Below are 25587 nucleotides of genomic sequence, written 5' to 3' on the forward strand. Positions count from 1 at the left end.
AGACAGCTTCTGGGTCAGCTGTACAGACACATCAGCCGCTAACACCGACTGGACGTCAGGCCGAATCAGCCCAAGTTCCTCCTTCACCAAAGCCTTCGCAGCAGACTCAAGGCTTCCTCTCTAACTGCTGGTGAACAGATCTCACAAAACAAACCTGCAAACTTTCAACAAGCTCACGGCTTTGCCACATTTTCTCACTGACGCGCATCCAGGACTTAACGTCTTTCTCATGTGTAAATTCAATTTAGCTAAAAGCAGTTAGCTGCCTGTGAACTCTGGTGAACCCCTGAACAGTGAAACGAGTTAAAGTCACAGTTTTCCTCACTGGGTTTGGTGGAAAAGCTCAGGCTGGTGGTTCTGTTATTTTAACACACACACACACACACACACACACACACACACACACACTATGCTCCACTGGTCTGTCCCGTCTGCACTGATGCTCCCGTCAGAACAGAGCAGCTGAGGTGGACAGACAGAAATAAAGTCCCAGACGAAGACTCGGAGAACCAGGGCAGTCCTTGGCCCAGTTCTGATATCCCACAATCCTCAGCTCCTCACCTCTGTGACCGCTCGACCAAACCGCAGCACAGACACTCAAAACACACACTAAATAATTAAAAATGTTAACTTTCAGCAAGCGGTGGGCTAACATGGCAGAAACCCTGCAAAGGAAAAGGAGGGATCGAAGGAAGGATGAAGGGGAGGAAAGGGAACGAAGGAAAGAAAGAAGGAGAGGATGAAGCATATAGAAAATGAAGGGATAAAGAGAGAAGGAGGCAATAATGAATGAAAAAAGGAGGGAAACAAGGAGGGAAGACTGGCGGAGGAGGAGGGTCACCTCTCCATCATCCCTCCATCTCTGTGCTCCCTGCAGCAGCTCTCCTAATAGGATTTTCTCCCTATTACACCCATTGTAGTGGAGACTCAAGTATCACTGTGTGTGTGTGTGTGTGTGTGTGTGTGTGTGTGTGTGTGTGTGTGTGTGTGTGTGTTCGGTTATGTATGAAGCAGAGAGGAGGATCAAAGTGGCTCGAACTAAGAAACAGCTCGCTTCATCTGGAGGAACCACGAAGCTGCGAGTCGAACCATTTGATCAGTGTGTGTGTGTGTGTGTGTGTGTGTGTGTGTGTGCGTGTGCGTGCGTGCGTGACGGGGAGATCAAGAAAGAGAGGGAGGGTCTTTTTTCTCAGGGAACGAGCAGCTAAGTGGATGCATAAGAAGACACAGTAATTGGCAGCCGTGTGTGTGTGTGTGTGTTGTGACACACATGCAGTGTGCATTACTTCTGCATGGCTGCGGATATAGGTCACACATACACACACACAAACCCTCTGTCCTGAATACACACCCACACACACCCTTTACACACACATTCCCCCACATTTACTCCCTATAGATCGCAGCTCACCATCACACACACCAGGAGAGTCCATTAAGACACGGTGAGGTCAGGGTGTGTGTGTGTGTGTGTGTGTGTGTGTGTGTGTGTGTGTTCAGTCATTCCGAGTCTCCCTCAGACAACAAGCGGAGGGCTGGAGGTGTCAAAGAGGAAAAACACACACGTTACCTGCCAGCAGCTTTTATCTGGCAGCTCATTGGAGGTTACTGTTGAGGTGACCTGCAGCCACTTGGACCTCGTCTCAGGAATCCCAAAAATGTGGAGGCTGTGCCCCCACCCGCCCCCACCCGCCCCCACCCGCCTCCACCCTGCGCGGACAGTGGTGGCGTCAGACACCAAACCTGTTAGGCCGGGACCACAGACCTGCAGAATCCCCTGCCCGAGGTGAGGCTACCAGAAACCTTCAAACACACAAAGGAGAGACTCTCTGTGGAGGCCTCATCCATCAGGCGGACAGGTGGGGCCGCTCAGGTGAGCTCTGCAGCCTCCAGGTGACAACGCGGCAGAGACGCTCTGAAAACCTTCCCTGATGAATACAGGCTGCTGCTGCTCTTTTACTGCTGACATCCAAAGCCTCCACAAACGCATGCAAAACAAGCAGCAAAATACACACGTTTAATATTCTGAATGAGAACATCACACAGTGTGTATTTAAACACACATCCTGCTTCATCAACCACGTGTGGCCGCTCCGCCTCACAGAGGAAGACGTCTACTGTGCAGACAACACAACCCCAACCCCAGATGTGACAGCATGACGTAGATTAAAACAGCCACAGATCCAGCAGTTACAAGTAAGGAAGTACATTTAATCAATACTTCAAGAGAGTATAATTCTGAGGTACTTTTCTGGAGTATTTCCACTCTTTTGTTGCTTGTACTACATAAAGAATCTCAGTGAACACTTGACTCTAACAGGAGCTGCTGAAAACTACTGAAGCTCCAACATCTGGAGACTGGAGGACACACATCAGCATGTCTGTCTGTCTGCCTGCATGTCTGTCTGCCTGCATGTCTGCCTGTCTGTCTGTCTGTCTGCCTGTCTGTCTGCCTCTCTGTCTGTCTGCCTGCCTGTACAGCTCCACTTCCCCTCTCGTCACGTTTTCCACTCGTCCAATCTGGACGGAAAGAGGATGCTGACAGTGTGTGTTGTTGCTGCTGTGAAATGTGTGTGCAGATAAACAGAACACACTGCGACTGTTGGAGACGCCCGTTTCACACTGGACACAACACACACCAACACAAACCAACACACCAACATCTGGCTTTTGTCAAGTCACACGTTTCTGCCTCGTTGTTCTTTGTGTTTGTGCTTCTGAATCTGTTTTGAGTCCGCTGCATCAGAAAGTCGACTGAGAACTGAAGGGAGCTCAGAGTAATGAAAGACAAACAGCAGCGGCTCATCGCTGCTGCCACAACCAAACATCACCCTGCTGTCCAAAACAAACAGGAGCTCATCTCACACACACACACACACACACACACACACACCCTGAACCGTCCTCGCTTCCTGCTGCAGCCTTGACAAACACACACTCTTTGTGGATCTCCACTTGACAGTCAGAGTTAAGTCAACCACCCCGGAGGTTTGGGAGCCCACAGAGGCCCCGGGGGTGAAAGTGTGGGGCCACCAGATGATTTCCTGACTTTTCTCCACAAGAAAGGACACTCATGTTCACACTGGAGTCACGATGAGGACTGACAGGCTGTTGAAAGTTGGACTCTACTGGATTAAACAATCAAAGTGTGTATTGATCTGTCTGGTGTTACCTTCAGTGCTTCCTCCGTTCATGCTCTCGGTGCTGGACTGGGACAGCACCCTCCTCTTGCTCCTCTGGAGGGACCTGTCGGCGCTGGGGCTTCCCACCGGGGTGGAGGTGGACGTGCCTCTGGAGAAGATCCCGCTGAAGAAGCGAACGAGACGGCGCTCACTGGAGCGACCGCCTCCTCCCCTCAGCAAGAAGCCCCCTCCTGAGCCGTCCTTCTCCGCCGCCAGCCGCAGCAGGTCGCTGTTGTCCAGAGTCCGGTTCTTGTTGCCCTGCGCTCTCTCCCAGCGGCTCAGCTCAGACATGGAGTCCGTCTTGTTCAGGACGGCTCCGACCTCCAGAGTTCTGCTCTTCTGTCTGCTGGGGTCGGTGAGGCGGGAAGCTGGGAGCACAAGCGGTGCATCTGCATCCTTCTCGCCGCCGTCCGGCGCAGCATCACGGCCAATGCAGCCGGAGCTGCTGTGGTGTTTGTCTTTAGAGAGCGCACGCAGACGCAGCAGCTCGCCGCCGCTCCAGTGTCTGAAGCTGAAGCTGCGACGCAGGAGGCCAGGAGGACGCTTCAGAGGAGGAGTCTCAGGGGAGGAAGCTTTGGCCGCTTTGCCGTTGCTTTTTGAGTGAGACATTTGGCCATCAGCGTTGAGAGGAGGATCAGGGCTCGTCTCCTCCATGCTCTTAGCTTTCAGGAGCCTCGTCTTCTTATTAATGCTGCCGTTCTCCACAGCAGCGTCTGTCTGTGGACTTCCTGTACAAATATCCTCTTTAAGTCCATCTGAATCCCGCGTTTCCTGCTCTCTGCTCTCGCCCTGAGCGTCCTCCTGACTCGCCGCTGTCACGGCCTCTCTGCCGCGCTCTGCCACCGGACTCGTGACCTTTTCCTTCAGCTCTTTCTGTAAGAACTGTTTCCTGGAGACTTTCAGCCTCCCGAGCTCCAGCTGCCCCGTGCTGAACGTCCTGAAGTTCCTCATGAAGCCGTGAGAGGAGGACAACTCGTCCGACTCGTCCTCCACCTCCTTCAGCTGCTCCAGCAGGCCGCCACGCTGGACCTCCACCGAGCCCTCACGTCGAAACATGCCCACCTTGGGGTTCTCCGCCCGCCGGGGGCCTGACCCCCCATCCTCCTCGTCCAAACTCTCCCTCTTCACCAAGGTGAGGGAGATCCTGTAGACCGTCTTCCTCTGAGGCGTGCTCCTCTCCATCCTGTCAGTGCAGTGGGCGTCCAGAAGGTACATCCCTGATGGACAGAATCCTGATGTCCCTCTTCAGCTCTGTTGCTTTATTGTAGCCCTTCAGTCGTCTTGTGTGTCTCACAATATTCTTACCAAATTAAAATGAGGCTTTCTGTTGCAGTTTCTACAAACTAACCTCAGCACACCCACTCATCTGAATGAGCTAAATTCACTTGAAGCGTTCAAACGGGTTCAACTGCATCAGAAATAAAATCGCTACGGGGTAACGACCGACTTTCGGCTCCTCCAGATGTGCAAACAGCGCGGACTTTGACGCAGGAAACACATTCCGCGTTCATCCCAGCGGAATTTAAACTGGTAACAAACAGGCAGAGGAGGCGCGTCCTCTCCTCGGGCTCACAGCAGCGCTCCGTGCGGGAGAAATCACTTTTCTGTCCGGCCAGAGGAAGTCCTTAGCACCCGGAGTCCTCCGCGGCGCGCCCCGCTGACAGCTCCGGTATCCGCGTCTCCATTCCACACAAACCGAGAGACCTTAAGAGAAAACCTTATTCTACCGCCGCGTCCCGGACGGTGCCAGTGCGTCGTGTCCCATTGTGTGCGCACATCCCCCGCAGCGCAGCGCAGCCAGCAGAGCCTCTCTCCCCTCAAAACGGCCTCAATTGTGATTCAAATGTTGGTGGGTTTCGAGGCCAGGACCCGGGCCTGCCCTCCCCTCCTCAGAAGCTCCCGGACACCGACACAAGGCTCGGCAGCCACGCTCCCGTTCCCTCCTGTGCTGCTCCGCCTGCACACTGAACACACTCCGCTCCCCACACACACACACACACACACACACACACACACACACAGCGGCCGTCCACAGCAATGGGGGATGATGGGAAAACACGGAGCGGAGTTCAAAAGGCTGGATCTGAGACTGAAGATCACAATGTGCTGCGTTCAGGGGAAAATCCGCCTGGAGAGACACGAGCCCGTTCAGAAACGACGGGCAGGAAACATGAGACGTTTACTGTTTTTTTTCACAGCCGCAGCTCGCATCTACCGTGTACAATCAGAGAGTTTTCATATGAAAAAATATGATGCTTTGTTACATTAGATCTACAGGAAGTGAACAACATCTGAAATGAGCTCCTAGTTGACCAGCTACAACATCAAAATTATTGTACCTATACTATACTTTATATCCCACATACATATCTGGTGTGTACATATTACATATTGCAGTTATGTATGTTTGCACACCTTGCACAGTGTGTATATGTATGTATGTATATATATGCATGTATGTGTATGTGTGACTAACATTTCTATGTGTACATATACTATTAGTGTTATTATTATTACTGTCATTATATACCGTTGCTACTACCATTATATACTGTTATACTGATACTGTTTTACTATTATTTATTTTTACACAAGTGTCCTTTAGGTGTATTTTATTCTATTTCTCTATTCTATTTTTCTACTCAGTATTTCATATTATTGTGTGTTTTATTGTATTCAAATATACTGGACTGCTATGACAAGCTAATTTCCCCCAGACGCCCGTCTGTTGCCCTCTGAAATGCTGCTCACACGTGAATGCATCAGTGATAATAATAACAACATATAACACACTGACAGGAGCCCTGATCTGTATAATAATGAGGACTGATGTGTGTGTGTGTGTGTGTGTGTGTGTGTGTGTGTCGCTGACAGTCAAACATTATGAGTACAAACTGAAGAGGAACTGTCAGTTAATTCTGTGTTTACTCAGCAGCCTCACAGGCCAGCAGCATCCAGAGACAAACAGAAGACAGTCCAGCTCGTGTCTTCCAGCCTGCAGCTCTCGGAGCACAGGGTGGAGTCTGGTCTTCCTCCTGTCTGTCTGTCAGGCTCTTTAAACCGTCCCGGCAGCCATGGAGGCTCACACTCAGCTCTGAGCAGGGTGGAAACACCAGCTGAGCAGCACGGGACGCATTTGATCAACTGTGTGGCCTGAGTGGGCAGCAAAACGCACTGAAATGTTTCCTCAAAAGATTCACTGGTGACAAAAACAGCAAACGTCCTGCGAAATCTGCTCTTCATCATCACGTTACAGCCCACTGGCAGACACTTTGACCAGTCTATCCAGCTGAGCTGAGTTCATTGTGTCTTTCTGGACAGGAGGACACGTGGACAGGAGGATCTGGGACTGGGGACTGAAAGACGTCCTGCAGCTCCATCGTGCCTGGAGGTGGAGCGTGTTGAGGCTGTTGTGATGTGACCTGCTTCGCTTTGATCATCCTAAATAAATAAATAAATTAAATTCCATCTTGAAAGTGAACTTCTGAGCGGAAACTCGTTTTCTCACCGCTTTCTTTCATCTCCCTCCATCTCAGAGGAGGAGGAGGTGGAGGAGGAGGAGGAGGAGGCGGCTGGGTGCGGCAGATTAACTCCCCCTTCCTCCCCCAAACCTCCACCTTCACCCCACCAACACTCGGCTCCTGACGCCTTCTGGATTATTGCTGGGATTAATCAAGATTAGAGCTGCAGCTGGTGGCGACTTTCTCCTTTCACCTCACACACACACACACATGCAGCAGACGCGTCTGCACATGTGCAGAGTGAAGCGCTGACACACACCTCCCATCTCATCGTTTGTGAACGTGCACCACAGAACATCAAACGCAGCTTGAAAAGGCCGTGAGCGGCACATGAAAGCAGACGAAGTGTGTGACACACACAGCTGGACGCAGCAGCGCCTCAGAGCGAGGTGGTGCTGGTGGTGCTGGGAGGGACGACAGGAAGGCCGTTCTGCCGCACGGTGGGAGGATGAGATGTGCTGGAGGGGCTGGGTGGAGGTCAGCCTGCGGAGGCTCCACGTGGTGAACTAAATTACTGGGCCACGACTCCACGCTCGCTGCGAGAGGCAGAGGAGACGCCGTGCAGGGGGACAGGCTGAGGTGTTTTTCCACCGCCCGGTGCCACCCTAATCTACCCCGTGAAACGTGCACATACTGACTGAGGAGCGAGCAGATGAAGGACTTCGCTCCGCTGAAAAGAATTTTGTGTAAATAGCAAGTAAACAGGATCCACAACATGCGTGAACACAAACAGGATTTATTCACGTCCACGAGCGCGAGGGGAGAAATCTTATTTACAGTCAGACACCGAACACACAGACTCCTCCTCCACAACTGCAGTCCACAGCATGAAATCTGCTCCGGTCAGCCCGTTTGGAAGTGAACTGATTGGGCTGAAGAGGGGACCACACCCACACCCACACACACACCCACCCACACACACAGCATGTGAAGCACAGCTTCAGATTAATGAAGGATGAATCAGCTGATAGACGAGGTGGTGATGAGACAAAGAGGAGCTCCTCAGCTGCTGTGACTTGGCTCTCAGCAGGTGAATTGGCGCCTTTTGCTTTGGCTGGAGGTTTTGCTTTTCGATCGATGCAGCCGGAATCCGACCGGAGGCGAAGCCGCGTGACCCGCCTGAGGCCTGCAGTCCTTTTATCTGCACGTCCTTCATGAAATGAAACACAATCCGCTCTGAGGTATCACTTAGTGGTCGAGGAAACATTTCTGCAACGCAAAAAATCTGTCAGCCGAGAGGTTTGAAAGCCAGCAGAGGAAAGCAGAGAGCAGATTCCTTCCCTCCACAGCGTCAGGCTGAACCCCGACTGAGTCTGGACCAAACAAACATGTTCAGATTCCTCCCTGAGCGTTCGGCTCGTCCCAAACCAACGAGGAGAAGAGCCCCGATACTCAAGCTATGAGCCTCTCTTTTCTCTCCTCATCGACCCACATTGTCACCCACCCTCACAACCCTCACACACACACTCAAGGTGAGGGCTTTATTTTACAGCAGGTTCACCTGCTTCAGGTTGCATCTCACCTCTCACTAAATCTCTGGCAGTGGGCTCCGACGAGGGAGCTTCCAGTGTGTCCCAAAGTGAAGCGACCTGAGCAGGCGTGGCGGTCCACATGCTGTAATCTGTCCACAGCTCCCCAGAGACGCCGAGCTTCTTATCGGGAGCCGCAGCCTGCAGCTACACCTGCCTCACCTGCCCCGCCCGCCCCACCTGCCCCACCCGACACCGACACATCAGCTGTTTGGGCAGAAAGCAGCTGCAAAGGAGACGTGAGAGCAAAGGGGGGTCAAACAGGGTCGAGTGCAGCAGGGAGGCGGAGAGTCGAGGCTGAGACGCCTTTCAGCCGGTAAACCAGCACACGAATTCTGACTGGAGGTGAGGACGGACCTCTGAGCTCACATTCGCTTCTTATCAGAACCATTGGAACAAACTCAAAGTCAAAAATGAGCCAACGCTAATGGTGTCGCGGCGCTGCTGCCGAGTCGGAACAACAGGTGACTGAACTCGTGTCTCCTCCCATCACGTGAAACATGCATGCAGCTCTGCAGGCCGCACCGACGCACGGCGGCTGCTGCGTGACGACGGCGGCTCGTTAGCTTCTGGACGAACTGAATGTGTGCTTTTATGTTTTATCAGAAAACCGTCACTCGGTTCACAGAACGTCTCTGCGACACAGAGGACGGCGTTTCTGAGAGTGTGTTTGCAGGCTCACAGTTTTTGTTTTTATTTTGATTCATGCTGCACAACACACACACACACACACACAGCAGGTTTAACAGAAACAAGAAACTACTGTGACAGTTGTGTTTAACAAACACCCAGCGGGGAGCGCTCTAATCAAACATGGCAGGGTTGGTTTGTGTCTCCAACACACACACACACACACACACACACACACACACACACTCAACCTCATCTTCCTCCTCCTGCAGGAGTTCAGCTTTTTTTCCTGCATCAAAGAGCGAGGGAGCGGCAGGAGGCACAGCTCCCTCCCCTCCACCTCCCCCCCACACTCTGCCTCGCCCCCCTGGAGACGGAGAAAATGGGTCAGTTAGCAGAGGGAGGAGGGGTGCGGAGGGAGGCCCCCTGCTGGCAACAGGAGGCACGTCACACACGCCAAAAACACACCAGAGAGATGCAGGGCTCATACTGATTAAATCAGAACAGGGAATTCTGGGAAACACACAGGCCTCCATGTATCACGAATCAAAAGTGTGGAGAATGCAAAATACACACACACACACACACAGAGTAAATCAGAAGGTGACGCTAAGCTAACACTTCAGAGCGCAGAGGTCGAAGGTCAAAGCAACACACACGTTGAAAACAAGATGAGATAAAACATGTCATGTGACAGAATCAGCCAATCACACCATCAGACTCTCTTCACACACAGACTGGATGTCACAGTGCAGGCTTCTTACCTGTGATGAGCGGCGGCCGACAGGTGAACAGCAGCACGACATGAAAAGAGAAGAAGAGAAGAGCAGCCAATCAGGACAGGTTTCACTGACAAACTGGGTGTGTGATGTCTTTCCTCTCTGAGCTACAGCAACACGGGGGGGCCAAACCCACACACAGATAAACCAGCCTCGCAGCAGACAGGTGACCTTCAACCGTTTCATGCAAATATGGCGCTGCAGGTGTAACTTTGTGTATGTGTGTGTGTGTGTGTGGAGAGAGGGAACAAGGAGACAAGGACAGAGGAGAGAAGGAAAGGAGGAACCTGCCCTGCCCCACCCTGACTTCCAGACGCCCGTCTGTTGCCATGGTGACCAGCTGGGAGGGCCTGCACGGCTGGCTTGGCGCTCGATGGATCCGTCTGTGCGTGCATTCACTGAGCACGTGCAGAACGAGCAGAACGGGTCAAAACGTGATGATCTGCATCCTGTCAATAGTTCCTATCAGCTGAACGGATGATATTGATCGAATCTGATTAATTGATGATTCAGGTAAACAAGTTCTGGGACCAAACAGGATCCATCCAGCAGATGAATCAGTGACCAAAGTCTCAGTTAGATGGTGATAAATAAAAGACAGAATTTCAGAACATCCTGCAGCACAGATGGAGGTCAGTTCATTATGGATTCATGAGCTTCTGAAAACAAGTAAACCACACACACACACACACACACACACACACACCTTTAAGAGTGTAAGCAGGAGGGAGAAGGAGCAGCTGATGTCCAAAGTCCCACGAGAGACCAGACTGAACACAAGTTAATACGCATAATATGCAAAAATAAGGAGTCACACACACACACACACACACACACACACACACTGCTGCTGTATTTTAATCCCTGGCTACAATAGGAACCAGATGCTCGGCTGCAGACGGAGCCGCATGCTAACGGTGCCGCGAATTAAGAAGCTGATTGGTCAGAGGCCTGGAAGTGCAGAGCAGGAGGAGGTTCCAGGAAACGACCGTATAAGGAAGACGGGGAGGCGTGGAGGGACAGCTGGGAAGGGACTGATAACAGCACTGAGACAAACCCCACCAGACCGGACCACAACACAGAGGAGACAAATCACACAGAACTCACATCACGTCAGTTAGACCCTTTACTGGTGCTCTTATTTTACAAAAACACAGCAAGCCCCTGCTCTTTCAAAGTAAAACACACCGGGCTGCTTTCAGTACACACACACACACACACACAGAAATTAAACACAAAGTGAAAAGGGGAATTTATGACGTGCTGACTGTTTTGGATTAGAAGAATATCTGAGAGGATGAATCAAAATGTCGTGTGTGTGTGTGTGTGTGTGTGTGTTAGGGAGGGGGGCATCATGACAGCACAGGTACTCACATACAGAACACACACACACATACATACATATCAGGACCCATGCCCCGGAGACATCATTAGAGAGCAGAGAGAGGCATTAATTATTCAGAGCCTGTGAAGAGTCCCACGTGTGTGTGTGTGTGTGTGTGTGTGTGTGTGTGTGTGTCACAGGGATCAGAAGCAGCTAATTGGTTCCCACCACTCACAGGGCAGCAGTTTAACTGAGCAACATTCATCATTTTTATGTGCTAAAGCAGGAATGCAATCATAGAAACTGACATCACATCAACATTATGATTATTATTGTTATTATCATTATTATTATTTTTTGACCATTATTGTTACTGTTTCTGCTGGTGTGAAGAAAACTGTACAATCTACTAAATAATGTAAAAAATAAAAAAAACGAAAAAATTTAAAATTAAAACTTAATTTAAAATAATTTAGAAAAAATAAAATCAAATAAAAGACAAAATAAAATTCTCTGCTAAATATCTGACAAAAGCGAACATAAACACACCACATGCACACAGAAAATTCCCAGCATTCTTCCCATTGTAAACACACCACAGCTCACTGCTGCCACCCGCTGGTGAGCGCTCGGCACAACACACACTTCCTGCTTTATCCCATATAAAAACAACTGTGCTGCATTGTTGTTGTTGTCACTGTCAGAGCGCCTGTTGCCATGGTAACAGCCATCACTTCCTCCAACAGTTCTGCTACCAGTGACTCGTCCACGCTGTATTGCTGATTCTGAGGTATCATTGTACACGGTGTCTGTCCACCAGGAGACCTTCAGGGACCACTACCACCTGTAGGACATCAGGACGCTCTGTTTCAGCAGCAGCAGCTTCACAGACGGTCGCAGGTCAACCAGTCACTGATTGATCTCAGAGGAATCAGTGTTACTGAATGAGGGGGAGGACTGTGAGAGAAAGGATCAAACGTCTTAACAAAATACGATGCCTCCATGCAAACAAAGCTTTGCACTGAATCAGTGTGAAAGAGTTTTCAGGTTGTTCAGACAGCTGGATGAAACCCAGAACATCACAAAATCAAACAGCGCAGCTTGGAGAGCAAAAATCCGTCATCTTTTCATGATAACAGAAAAAGCAAACGACTCCACTTTGGGCTCTGACACAACAAAAGCTGAGTGAACAGCAGGAAGATTCAAAGCGACAGCTGTGACCGAAAAGCAGGCCAAACGTTCACCGTGCAGACAGAGCCTGAAATCGGCTGTGAAAGGAGAGGAGGCGTCGTGGCTTCACTGTGCCAGCAGAGGGCGCTGCTGCCCGAGCCTCTCCTCACCTGATTTCACCTTATTGATCTCTCATGCAGCACTCACACGCTCACTCAGAAGATGAACTCGCACTGTGAAAGAGACGAGTGACGCCAGCGTTTAAATTTCATCTCTAATGCCAGAGCAAGATTTTCTAAAATCAACCACAACACAAACATTTCTAATGCAAACCTGAGAAAATGTACCATGAGCTGTTCAAACCCAGAGAGAAAAATCACTTCCACATCTTCAGTCAGATGTGTCACACACAGCACAAAGTTTCCACAGAAATAATTTGTGTTCACAGAAACGGACAACATTTTGTCGTTTCCTGAAATTAGCATATTTTCAGAGTGCAAAATGTCTGCTGCTGAGTGAAAAAGCACCCAGCTGTGGCCTGCAGGGGGCACTGGTGCTCCTAGAATCATCCCACACTGTGATTTACTGGGTCAGACTCCAGTGAGCGGGTTAATATTTAAAAACGTCTGTGTGAAAGTGTGTGCTGAACGTGTCTCCACTACGGTGTGAGCTGCTCACGTCTCAGGTTCAACAGCCAACATTAAGCAGACATATCAGCCACCATCATAACTTCCTACAGCTCCCAGGATGCATTTCCAAACACCCCAGGAAGGCTTTCCAGGCCGAACCGGACGACACTCCTGTCTGTGAGTTAAAATTGCAGATTTCAGATGGAGGTTTTGAATTGAATTCTGCAGGAATTTTACGATTCAGATCATCTCCACACAACATAACCACAACCGAACCACACATGAACCAAGAGAGAGCTTCAGAAGCCACAAAGAAAACACAGAATCAGAGCGCTGGGGCCTCAGCAGCCGCTCGAGAGCCGAACCGACTTCAAACGGTAGCTGTCACTTTTTAAAATTCATCGCTGAACACGTAGCGGAGCTGCAACGAGAGGCAGGACGAGGCTTGTTCTGCAGCTGCTGAATCATATGTGACTGAGAGAACAGCAAAACTGAGTCGAGCTAAATATACAACACACACACACACACACACACACAAACAAACACACACACACACACACACACACACACACACACACAGAGCCTGCAGGAATAAATGCAAATGAGGGAAGACAGAGAATCACAGTAACAGCCGTGAGCCAAACACACACGATTAAAACACTTTCAGCATCTGACACACACACACACACACACACACGCATGTACTGACTGAGCACATCACACGTGCATCTTGCAGTAACTCAGTGGCACCTTGCAGGAGAAGTCAGGAAAAGCAAGTGTCAGCAAATGTCTGCTCAGGTCAAAGGTTACTCTGCATGCGCTGGAGTCACAGCGAGCTGAGTGTTCGTGCTACTCGTGACGTGACAGTAACTCACTGTGGACGAACCGCCATCAATCACCCAACGTGTGCAACACAAGGCGACGGGTCACTTTTGTTTTCCTGCTTTCTTTATGAGGTCAGGACGCGTTTCCGGTCAATTTCTGACAAAGAGAAGCTGCACGACCAGAACCTTCACAGAGTAAAAGTGAGCTGGTGGAGCTGAAGTTGATTTCAGCAGACTGAAGGGTACGTTTTGGTTGTGTACTTTGTGTTTGCGCTAACAAGCTGAGCCTCTAATTGACGGGTAGTTAATGTTGCAAAGACAAATTCACAGGTTGAGCCTCCTAACTGTTCATTATCCACTCTGTCATGTTGACTCTCTGCAGATGGATGAGCTCGCTGCTTGTTGTTGGTCACTGCTTTCCCTCTCGTCTTCTCCAGGAATTTGGGGCTTCCCACGCAGCCTCAATTCCACATTTTTCTCTCCCAGAATGCTTTGTTGCCGGAGGCGTGGCCCGGGGGATCAGCTTTCTTCTCTCTTTTCTCCTCTTTTTCGCTCCTTCTCCCTCATTCACTTCTAATCCTTTTCCTCCTCCATCTTCGTCCTCTTCTCAGCTATTTTCCCCTCTGAGCAGCTCAGCTCTGTTTGGAAATAAAACTTTCATCCATCTGCCCCCAGACTCCATTCACACTTCTTCTTACTTTCTACTGTGTCTGTGAACACAGCAGAGGAGCCTTTGAAAAGCACCAATAATCATCTGTTACTAATCAATCGTCTCGGCAAGATGAGGGTTTTATGGGAGTTTCAAATGTCTTTAGTATTGATGTGGAGGGAAAAGAGGAAAAAGGAGTGAAGAAATACTGAGAGGGAGAGGAAAGAGAGGAGCAAACAAGGAGAGGAAATAGGAAAGGAGGAGAAAAAAAAACAGAGAAAAACAAGCGAACAAGAGAAGAAGAAATAAGAGGAGAGGAAACAAGGAGAAAAGCGGGGAGGAAAGGAAATAAGAAGAGATGGGAACAGAAACTCTTTCTCTCTCTCCCGGTGACTCTCTCAGCATCATCAAACCTTCATCTCGAGGGGAAGTGGACGCTCTCCACACGACCATCATACGTGATGACGAGCGCACGTCTTCTCAGCCAGCAGCTTCACTTCCTCCATCACAGTTTACAGGAAGCAGACAGGAGTGAAGCCCACACACTGCGGCTGCACCGTAAACCGTGCAATCACTGAACACACAGGAACGTGTGTGTGTGTGTGTGTTTGCGTGCGCGCACAGCTTACAGCATCAGCGGACCGCTAGCTGCTCCTGTGCCAGGGGCCCCGTCCGGCTGCCAAACACCGGGGCCCTTTGATCCTGCAGCGGTCACGATTCTGTCCAGCTACAGCAGAGGCAGATTAATAATCCCTTAGTTAAAATGAGGAGATTTACGATCGGGGCCGGTGGACATGCTGTCCCTGAATGCGATACTGTACATGCTGACTGCTGATACAGGAGACGCCTGAAGGCACCGCGAGGGGACAGAGACGCATATTAACACCTCCACGTCCTTCTCCTGTCATTGTTTGGACACTTTCTCAGGATCTCCCTGCTGCTTTATGGCACAAAACAGGAAGTGATGACGCAACAATCATGACGAGTATCTTTTCAACTCAAACGACCTACTTTATATTTGTTAGGTTCTGATGGGTTTCACACGATTTCATGCTTCATTTTCTTTCTCAAACAATTCGGCTCTGACAGCTAAACGAACAAACTCTGAGCTCAGTCAAAATCTGATCAGTTGACCGATAGCGTCCTCATTCGGACACTCACGCTTGACTCCGGGACAAACGGCGTCCTGAAGTGAACATCCCTGCTGGGCACGAGAAGGTCGGAGGTCGTGTGTTTGCAGTCGGCCTGCAGTCAGAGCGGTGGATTGTGCTGCGTCACAGAAAGCCACGTGTCATCAGAGAGGGACAGATGGTGACCCAACACAAAGACTCTGAAGACTCTGAGAGCAGGATTGATTTTGTGGATGGAGGACAGATGGGAAGAATTGACCCTATAAAATCACTTCGTGTGTGTGTGTGTGTGTGTGTGTGTGTGTGTGTGTGTGGGGTTTATGGCCCTCTGAGGACGCCGTGGCCTCAGAAACGGCATTTCGGCAGGTTTGTGCGTTTGCAACTGCTGTCCAAACACAAGCAGAGAAGAAAACAGGATTTAAAAGAGCAAAAAGATTCGGAGCCGATAAACACGAGCAGCGAAAATGAAAATCGCGAGGGAACGGCGATGACTCGGGTTGGTCTGATTGGGCTCACTGGTGGTCAAATTAATTAGGCAGTAAATGATTCACTGATCAACAAGGCGAGGCCATCTGCTGCACGCCTCCCAAACACGCAGCACAACAGGAGCTCAGACGAATCCAGCGAGCGGGTCTCCGTCCTGCCTCCGTCCTCTGAGACGCCCGTCCAGTGCCGCGCCTTACGAGAAGCGATCGATGGGGCAGGAAGTGACATCACCCACCCCAGGGAGTTGCAGAGAGATAAACTACCGACTCTCTCTCGCTTTCATCCTTGGTAACACAATCTCGCCTGCGTTTAATGAGCACTATTGTGTTCAGCTGCGTCCCACTCAGCTTCGTGAACCTGTGAGGGCTTTGTTGAGGAGCGAGCAGGAAGCCAGCGAGCCTGCGACCTATTTTTACACGATGGACTATTGTTTTGGTCAGGTCAGTGTCTGCAGCTTCCCCTCTTGTTAAAGAGGCTGGGGGAAAAGGGAAGAGGCCTGCTGCAGCTGGACGCCACAGCTGCAGAGACGGCGACACCCGTCCCAGCCTGCGCTTCCTGGACTGGGGACACACACAGAACCAAATCATTTCCACGTTCACGCCGCCGTATGGACGACAAGAAAACAAGGCCAGGCTCAGGCCCACGTGTCCGCCTCCCAGGCTTCTTCAGCTTCACTCCGGATGTGTGAGGGAAATAAAATGCATTTACCAAAGTGAGAACATTAACACTAACGAGAGCGTCCGTCCAGCAGTCTGACGAGGACAGAGCGTGGAAACACAGACGGGTTGTGCATGCGGACGCTTTGTGACGGCTGTTTTCAGGTGTGTAAGAGACGTCACCTCGTGGTGATCTGAAGTGAAATGTCGTTTCAATGCGTTGAAGAGGCAGAAAGCCTCGATGAGGAACCTCTAAGTGTTTACTGCAGTAAATCAGTTCCTCTGTGGCTCGTCTCATTCGTTGGAGAACTGAACGGTTCCTCTGGAAACCACAGCCCATGAAACAAATATTCACAGTTAAGAAGCTGGACTCGGGCAGAGACCGGCTGAGAGGAGCAGCTCAGGAACTGGACAGACAGGTCAAACCTCTGTGGACAGAGTGAGGAGTCAGCTTTCTGTCCACTGAGAGGGAAAGCGTGAGACGTCAGCCGCCTCAGGACACAAAGCAGTCGGAGCAGGTGGCAGGTTTACGCAGGTTTAATTTCATTTTGCTCTGAGCTCCAGTCCAGTCTGCCTCAAAAATTCAAAAACATTTCAATTCTCATACATTAATCAGTCCCTGACGAGACCAAATGGACGCTTTTTCAACTTGGACTCGACCCCCATTTTGGAACAAAAAGATGTTTTAATTTAGTCCACATATTCTCCTGCCTAAATTTCCCACAATGCAACTCGACAGCCACATTATGTTGGGCTCTCTTCTTTTAAACTCACTCTACCACACTCGAGGACATTTCTGTGACCTTTAACACGCACACACCTGCAGCCCAGGTGTACAGAGCGAAGGCAGGTGGTCTCTCCAACACACACAAGTGTCTCTGAGAGGACAGCCTGTCGTCATCAGCAGAGACCAGCGTGGGTTTGTGTTGAACTCCTCTTCAGCGGCGACCCGACAAAGCAGCGCTGCACAGATAAATCCCATTTTTGTTCCCTAAAATGACTCAGTAGTGACTCACTGCGAACTGCGACCTCAAAGTGCGCAGGAAGTGGAAACGCTCGAGGTCACGAACGAGCAAAAGGAGCCGTTTCTGTCCGGACTGGACAGACTGCAGGGGACTGACGGGATGACGGGTGAAAAGAACAGACACTGAGAGAAACAGATCAGCCAATGAGCAGCCAGGCCAAATTTAGCAGCGAAGCCTGGAGCTCTGCATTATTCAGACACAATGACCCATTAAATACTCTTTCTGAGAGCGAAGACGAGGAGGGAAGCAGCGGAGCAGGCAGCACGGTCTGATAATATCGCCTGGTATTGATTATCATCACGAACACGTTGGTAAGTATCTTCGAAATGCCTGAAACGTTTCCCCGCAGGCCAGACGGGGACGTAATAAATGACCAAAGTGTCTTCAGCAGTCAAACGCTGCAGCATCTTCACATTTCATTCAGGAGCTCAAGCTCTGCAATTACACAAAATCAGGCAGAAAGACAAATCAATCAGTCCATTAGTGAATCAGCTGATCAAAAGAAAACATTTTAAAGTGGATTTAAAGAGACAAAACAGCCTGCCTGGATAAACAGCACTACATGTATTACGGGGTGAACTGCTCCTTTAAAAAGATTCCATTTTGCCAGGACAACTTTCACTCAGCCTGAGATGAAGGAGGCTGTGGTTTCTCCTGACTTGATGACCTACCATTTACACGAGTCGTCCTGTGGTGCGACGCAGCGTCTGGATGTGAGTCACGCTTTGAGTCTGAAAATAAGCAGCTGTGATGGAAAACTGGAAATTATTGCTTAAAAGAACTGAACACCTGAAAAACATCGGCCGCCCGCCGTGTCCCACAGCCGAACACGTGAACTGGACCTGGACTGTGAGTGGGGGTCAGTAAACTGGAGGCTCAGAGAGTGTGTGTGTGTGTGTGTGTGTGTGCGCTGTCCACACAGAGAGATTAAGAGCCAACAGGGCGTCTCAGCAGGGTGTGTGGGACGACGCAGATTAGACAGAGTGGGACATCCTCAGTTCTGTCTGCAGTCCTGCTGAGTGAAAGCTGGACTCTAACAAACAGACCCAACGCTGTGCAGAGGTGGAACGAACGCGTCAGTGAACGCAGCTCGAGCTCCTGTTTGCTCCGCTCATCATGTGGACACACACACGACCGCTGAGATCCATAATCAATAATCAGTTTCTCTGCTTGTGACACAGCTGGATGCATTTCTCCGCGTGTTTGCTTTGTGTCTGAACCGCACAGCGAGCGGACACTGTCGCATGCGGGTGCAATGCTCAGCTGTCCGCATACTTTTGGACAGCCCTGCAGAAAGAACAGCTCATGTGGAGCGTTTCGATGGTTCAGGCGAAGGCCCCACACGTGCGACTTGGCATTTCGTTAATCCGTCTCTGACAGCAGCACGAGGACGGTGAAAGACGCTCAGACATCTCTGACATTTCCCCTGCGTCAATATCCCCCCCAGCAGACCGATCAATGAACCGACCGCATCCGCCGGGCCTAATGATCGCCAGGATGCTCGGGGACACTCGTCATCTCGTTTGTCTCATTCTGCGGACAAACGCGGCGCGTGCTGAAGGACTCGGAGACAGGAAGTGTGGAGAGAGTGTGTGTGCTGATGGAGAGTCCACTGGGCTTGATTTATGGCTGCATTTTAGAAAAAACATCTACCTATCGATCACAGACTGCGGATGAATCTGCCCACATGCTGTTGTCTGTGGAGGTGTGTCAAAACAGGACAGGAAAGGGACAGGGACAGGAAGTGATTTTAAACTGTGAAAAAGGCCGCTCAGTTTGCAATTTGCTCTCGATGTCTTAACTTTCAGACTTCATTTTTATTTATTCAATTCTGCTTCAGGGAAATTAGGGGTTTTTTCTGTGGGTTTTAAATACTAAAATACCCATGAGCCTCGGCTGCTGTTGCTATGGAGACGAAGCCAGTCAGAGTCAGTGAGTCAGAGCTGCAGAGAAGTCAAAAATGTTTCTTTGTTGCAACATCACTTACAGAGAAAATAAACTTCTGCAACTTTGAAGGTCTACAAGTCAGCCTCCACCTGAGAACAGGTGTGTCGGTGTCTCACACAGCCGGCTGGACGTCTCCACCTCTAATCTGAGTCTAACTGGTGTCCAACGCAGTGGAGGCAGATTAAAGGCAGCAGGAAAGGACGGGATCTGCAGCTAATCCCAGAGATCCCAGTTAACCTCGTCTGTCTCTCCGCTGACGGAGGCTGCAGCTGATGTGATAATCCTGATTTCTGTCACACAAACAGCAGCTATTGATCACTGAGGGACACACGGAACCACGCAGGCCCATCATCAGTGTGTGATGCTGCCTCTGCGCCTCCACGGAGCGCGCTCACTTCAGCCTGACGATGACTCACCTCGTGCATGAGGCCCCATGAAAGGAGACGGCCTGCAGGAAAACAAATGGGTGTGGGTAATAAAAAACAACGCACAGAGAGGACAGAATGTCTGCAGTTGGCCCTAATCTGGTGCAGTCAGCATGGGTGAGGTGGGGGAGGGGGTGAGGGAGGGGGCCGGTGGTCGTTCGGGACAAAAGGTGCAGAGATCTCGCCATAATTTCTCAAGCGGCCGCTCTTATGTGAGGGCTGAAGCGCTCGTTTAAAAGCATCCGTGACTTCTTATTGCTGTTATTAGTGGACGTCAATCAGCGGCGACGTTACATAAGCGCTCGCTGATGGACGATCTGCCTCCAGCTTCAATCTGCCGCAACAACAGCTGTGACGTCGGCCGAGCACTAAGGCAAAGTGCTCTGCTCTGACGGCTGAACACACACACACACAGAGTGATACCTCTGATCTGTCCCCACACACACACACACACAGAGTGATACCTCTGATCTGTCCCCACACACACACACACACAGAGTGATACCTCTGATCTGTCCCCACACACACACACACACCCCCTGCAGTCATCGTCACATCTTCATCTCATCGTGAGTCGTCCCAGATGTTTCAGCAGCTTGCAGCACCTGGAAAAAGAGCCTCCAGGTGCACACAGCCGATCAATCAGCGCACACTCAAAGCGATCAGCACCTGTGCGGATGATCGGTGAAGTCGGTCAGGGTCGGAGGCTTCAAACACAGCAGCACGGCGGAAACGGACCCGTGAACGGACCCGTGATGCGAGTGACAGACTGAACCAAACACCTGACGGCCTTTCAGTCCTGCTGAAGTTCTCAATCAATAAAGCGTCCTCTCTGAAGACTCTCCGACTTTGTCTCTTGCGTCCTCCCCGGATTGTCGGTTTGTCAATCACACCTGTGCTGTCACAGAGGTTCAGAGCTCGCCAGAAGGCTGAATCAAAGTCAAATGAAACAGAAAGTCAATATACAAACAATCTGACAGGCTCAAGGGGAGAACTTTGACCACAGGAGACCGAGGGACACAAAGAGCCGGACTGGAAACAAACACGGCTTGTGCATTTAGCCCAGCTCAGAGTCCATTTGACCGCCTGGCAGCAGAGAGCTTTTCATTCCCACCACAGGTGGTCCCAGCGGGAGCTGAACCTCAAACCCTGCCCGTCTCTGCGCCTCATATCGGCCGACGTCGGCCTCGAGTGAGACAGGAAGTGCACCCGAGTCGGCCCAAACGGCTGAAACATGAGAACGGGCATTATGTTGGTACAGTCCTGACAAATGAGAGAGGATACACTGAGCCTGCAGGGAGAACAAACACACAGCGGTGAGGCTAACTAGGTCACGCGGTGCGTTCACTGACTGCAGGCTGGACAAAATTAGACAAACGCGGCGTGAGACAAAGGCTGGAGTGGAAAAGACACGACCGTGTCAGCAGCTGTGCCCGACTCCGCCTCAGATCCACTTCGCTCACAGCCGTCGCATCTTTCAAACGATTTAGTCGAGTCTGTGAACGCGTTCAGTTTGTGCTCAGAAAGCCAAAACTTGTGTGTGCAGCACACGCTGACATCCATCCTCCATTTTTTATCCTCCATTATTTTATTATTTATCATCAAACCCTGCTCACTGTTCAGTCTGCGTCATCTGTCATCAAAATATTCATTTATTTCCTGTTTTCTTACTGTGTCTGACAGAGAAACGTGTTGCTACAAGAACAAACTCCTCCAGAGATCAGAGACACGAGTCCAAACATCCATACCAACACACACACACACTCGCTCTGGTAGCTTCTGGTGCGTTAATTACCTGCTTTTTACTGCCTCTGAGTGTGTAAAAGCCTCTGAGGAGGAAGCCGCTTGTTAGAATTCGCTGTGCGAGTCAAACTGTGAAGGCTGCAGCCACGGAAAACGGCTGAGTGTCACCTGGCTGGCAGGACGTCCATCCGTCCTCACAAGCAAATGAGCCCCACGCCGGCGGGGGACGTGCGCCAAGGGGCGAGTCACGGCGCAGTAAGTGGGCCGAGTCTCACCTGCCTGACGAGGAGCAGAAGTGGGCTGACAGCGGCGGCGGCGTCTCCGAGGGCTCCACGGCTGACTTACGTAAGGAGAACAGAAACACGCGAGGAGGACGGCGGCCCCTCCAGCTGAGAGCCCGCGTGACGCGACATGAACGTGAGCGACGCGTCCAGATGTGCGCCGAGGGGCACGCGGAGACGACGGCAGGGCGACCGCTGCTGCTGTTCTGGATTATTTCCAGGCTCGATGAGTCACCGCGTGCCAGAGGATTCTGGGAAAATGGAAATGAGCGAAGCAGCAGACTGATTCAGTGATTATCTCTCATGTTGTTCCACAGATTCAGAGAACATTCAGCAGGAGACCTCAGCTAATGCAGCCAAAGTCTACTATCAGTACGTTAAGGTGAAAAGTCCTGCCAGAAGAAGCGTCAGCGCCTGAGCACAAGCAGGATGAAGTTCTGCAGGGTTTCTGCAGGGGTCAAGGAGCCATCTGAAACCAACCTGTCACGTTTTTGGCCTGAGCAGGTTCGTTCTGCTCTTCTTCTCAGACGAGCCGAGCATCACGGGGCTCAGGCTGTGGACAGCATACAGATGTTCCTGCAGATGTTCCTCACACACACAAAACAGATTTCTTCAAACACAGTCAGGCTTCAAAGTCTGTAAACCCTTCATCATCATCATCATCATCATCACTCAGAGACCCCAAAGGAGTCAGCACAAACGCCACTCGTTCCACCAACACTCCACCCCTCAGCCAATCACCTCCTGAAGCTAACAGCTGCTGTGTGACGTGTTCTCGGTGAAGTCGGGTCGGCCGCTCAGTGGACGTGTTTTCCACAAAGAAACAAACCTGGAAAAAGTCAGGACCAACGCATCAACCCATGACATCATCCTTAAGATGCGCCTTTATTTTGAAATTCTCATCTGACACCTGGCAGGTGACAGCAACCAGCCAAGAAACAGACGATGAGAACGTTCACTCTCCTCCTGGGAAGCAATCTGCACAGTGGAAACAAAGTGTCTTTCAGAGGAAAGACACGTCTGCAGATAAGACGCTCGGCCTGCACCTGAACTCAGCACGCACCCCGTTTGGCCCTGAAAAGCCTGGAGGAGTTCAGCATCAACATCAAATGACATTTCAGTTGCTTTTGCAGGAAATCAGATTGTGTCAGACTTTGTGCCGCCATTCTGCGATTCTGCGATGAGCTTTACAAACACGAATAACCGCTGAATTATGGAGGCGAGGAGACAGAAACCTCACTGCATGGCTTATCCTCCTCTTTTCCTCCTTGTGGAAATCAACCAGCAGCATTTGGCCTGAAGTCACAAAACATACTGACAGAAAGATTTTCCCACATGCGTGCGTGCAGACTCAAACAGACAGCGAACTAACCTTCATACTGTCACAAAGTATAATCCTGAAACTATGCTGCACGGCTGGTTTCACAAAACTAAAAAGTGCTGACTGCAGGCCTGTCGGTGCTCCAGTAGCTTCTCATCATTTCTCTGTTATTCTGGTGCTAATTTGTCTCGTTAGTGGACACACAGCTGGAGCAAAGGACAACAACAGACAGAGCTGGACCCAGATGTTACAGCAGCCAGCATCCAAAACATCCACAACATCAACCTCAGCTTTAGCTTCACTGGAGGTTTCTCCGACAGGCATGACACAGTTTCACCCACTGGAGGGATGAAAACTCCCGCTGACACTGAACACACCGTGGGAGGCCTTGGATCGGAACGGATTTCAGGCATTTCTGCTGGAAAGCGACACTCAACAGGTTTGTCAGCCCCTCGTACCCAGCAGCGTCCCCCTGCAGTCCTACCTTCAATCGCGATCACATGCTCCCGGATCTGGTTCTGCAGCAGCGGCTCCTCCACCCGCTCCAGCAGCTCGTAGATGGAGTAGATGTTGGGGTGGACGGACTCAAACCTCTGGATCTCGGCTCGGATGGCGGCCGAGTTGGCCAGATGCTGCTGGTAGTTCATCGCTGCACCTCGTTCCTGGGCCGCCTGAAGGAAACGCCGGAGGCTTTCAGGTGGCCAGACGGGATGTTTGTGGTGAAGAAGAGGCCGGTAATGAGGAAGGTGAAGGCTGTGACCTCCAGGAGGCGGAAACAAGCTCAGAAAAGCCTCAAATCATGCTTTTCTCCCCTTTGAGCCAACGCTATTCACCAACAGGTATACAATTAATTTAAATCACAATGTGGCTGAAGTCTTTCCTCCCAAAACAGACAGTTTGTCCCCTTTCACATCCCTGGGAAGTCCAACTCCAGTGATGTTCCCAGCACTGTGTTGCTGGCGGTCGGGTTGCTGCTACTGGCCGGTGAAGGCAGCTGTTTCCCGGGGAGCCCCGGTTCCCGATTCCCGTGCGGTGACAGATGTGCGCCAGGCAGAGCTGTGCTTCCCCATATCCTCCCAGGCCGCGGAAGGTTCAGATGAAACCAGCTCGGGACCCGCTGGGTTTACAGGAGCCTTCTGGAGTCACCTACAGTCAGAACTGGCCAGACGAGGAGGATAAAAACGGCCTTGTTGCTAGGTTGCTAAGCTAGCCGGCTAAAGCTAACTAGCCGTCGCTTCCAAGCCGGGAAAAAAGGGAAAAGATTAGCCGTAAAACTCCGCTTTACAGAACGGCCGAGTGGGACGTTAAAGCCCCGCAGAGGAGACCAAAGCAACCGCTTGAAAAATGCGGCGCAAAAGAGCAGCTGGTGACGGTGTGGCAGCTTGGTAAACAGTTGTTGGATCGTGGTCGGGCAGTTAGGATGCCTGTTCCCGTCCGTTGTTTTGTCTCCACTCCGGGACAAGCTGCGCAGAATAAAGCTGCTCGGTGCACACTTGAAGCCCAGCTGCGGGGACGCGGCGGAGCCCGAGCGCCTCTAAAGTGAATCCAGGTGTTGTAAACGACACGCAGTTTACAGGTAGGTACCGCACACGGCGCCCAAACACTCAGCCGCCCCCCCCTTCCAGTCCTCTGAGGTCCATCCCGGGTAGGCTGGAGCCACTGTGTATCCCAGCCGGGAACGAGCCGGTCAGGTTACACACAATGCGCAACACGGATTCCGGTGAGGATTTTCAAAATAAAACCCGTTTAAGCCAGGACCGCAGCGAGCACACGTGAAGAAATGTGAAGACAGCTGATCAAACTGCTGGTGAAAGCAGCTGAAAGTTAAGCTCAGTTCTGATCCAGAATATCTCGCATGCTGCCAGAAGGGCAGGAGAGAAGACAATATTTAGAAAAATAAAAGAAAATCAAAAGAAGACGATAGAATTGCTATTTAAACCAGTCGGTGTAAATAGCAATTATAAGAGACTTCATTCTCAGTTGCTGAACGTAAGCTCATCCTGAAGAGCAAACCAGCACGGACTTTGTGTCTGTTGTTGTGTCTGTTTTTGTAGCACTTTGTAAACCTGATTTTGAAAAGATAAAAACAAAGTTCGCTGATATTATTGACCTCGATGTGTTTCTTTTGCTTAAAATAAATCTCATAGTACACACAATGCAGACAATAAAATTAATTCAAACCACCACAATGTATGAAAAATGTCATTATTTGGTCGAAAACGTTTTGTCTGATACTTATCAATTCACCTCAACCATTTATTTAGCGCCAAATAAATCACACAAAAGTTATGTCATGACACGTTCCAAATAGAGCAGATGTAGATTATATTCCTCAA

The 25587-nt window shown here is 50.6% G+C and overlaps 1 protein-coding gene across 6 annotated transcripts in view; it reads right to left on the reverse strand.

Annotated features, from left to right (window-relative positions):
• The window catches only part of agap1 (ArfGAP with GTPase domain, ankyrin repeat and PH domain 1), an 87165-nt gene extending 62241 nt beyond the window's left edge, over positions 1–24924 (reverse strand). For 2 of the 6 annotated variants that reach the window (XM_046381769.1, XM_046381768.1), the window contains exon 1: positions 23736–24924. In XM_046381769.1, the coding sequence (XP_046237725.1) occupies positions 23736–23898 (163 nt within the window). In that variant the 5' untranslated portion in view covers positions 23899–24924. Of the gene's footprint in view, positions 1–3172; positions 5623–23735 lie in introns of those variants that run through there. The other 4 variants (XM_046381767.1, XM_046381770.1, XM_046381765.1 and 1 more) reach the window with 3 other exon arrangements.
• Between the last annotated feature and the right edge of the window lie 663 nt (positions 24925–25587).

This window comes from Scatophagus argus, chromosome 24 (assembly GCF_020382885.2).
Source record: "Scatophagus argus isolate fScaArg1 chromosome 24, fScaArg1.pri, whole genome shotgun sequence".
Taxonomy (NCBI): Eukaryota; Metazoa; Chordata; class Actinopteri; family Scatophagidae; genus Scatophagus; species Scatophagus argus.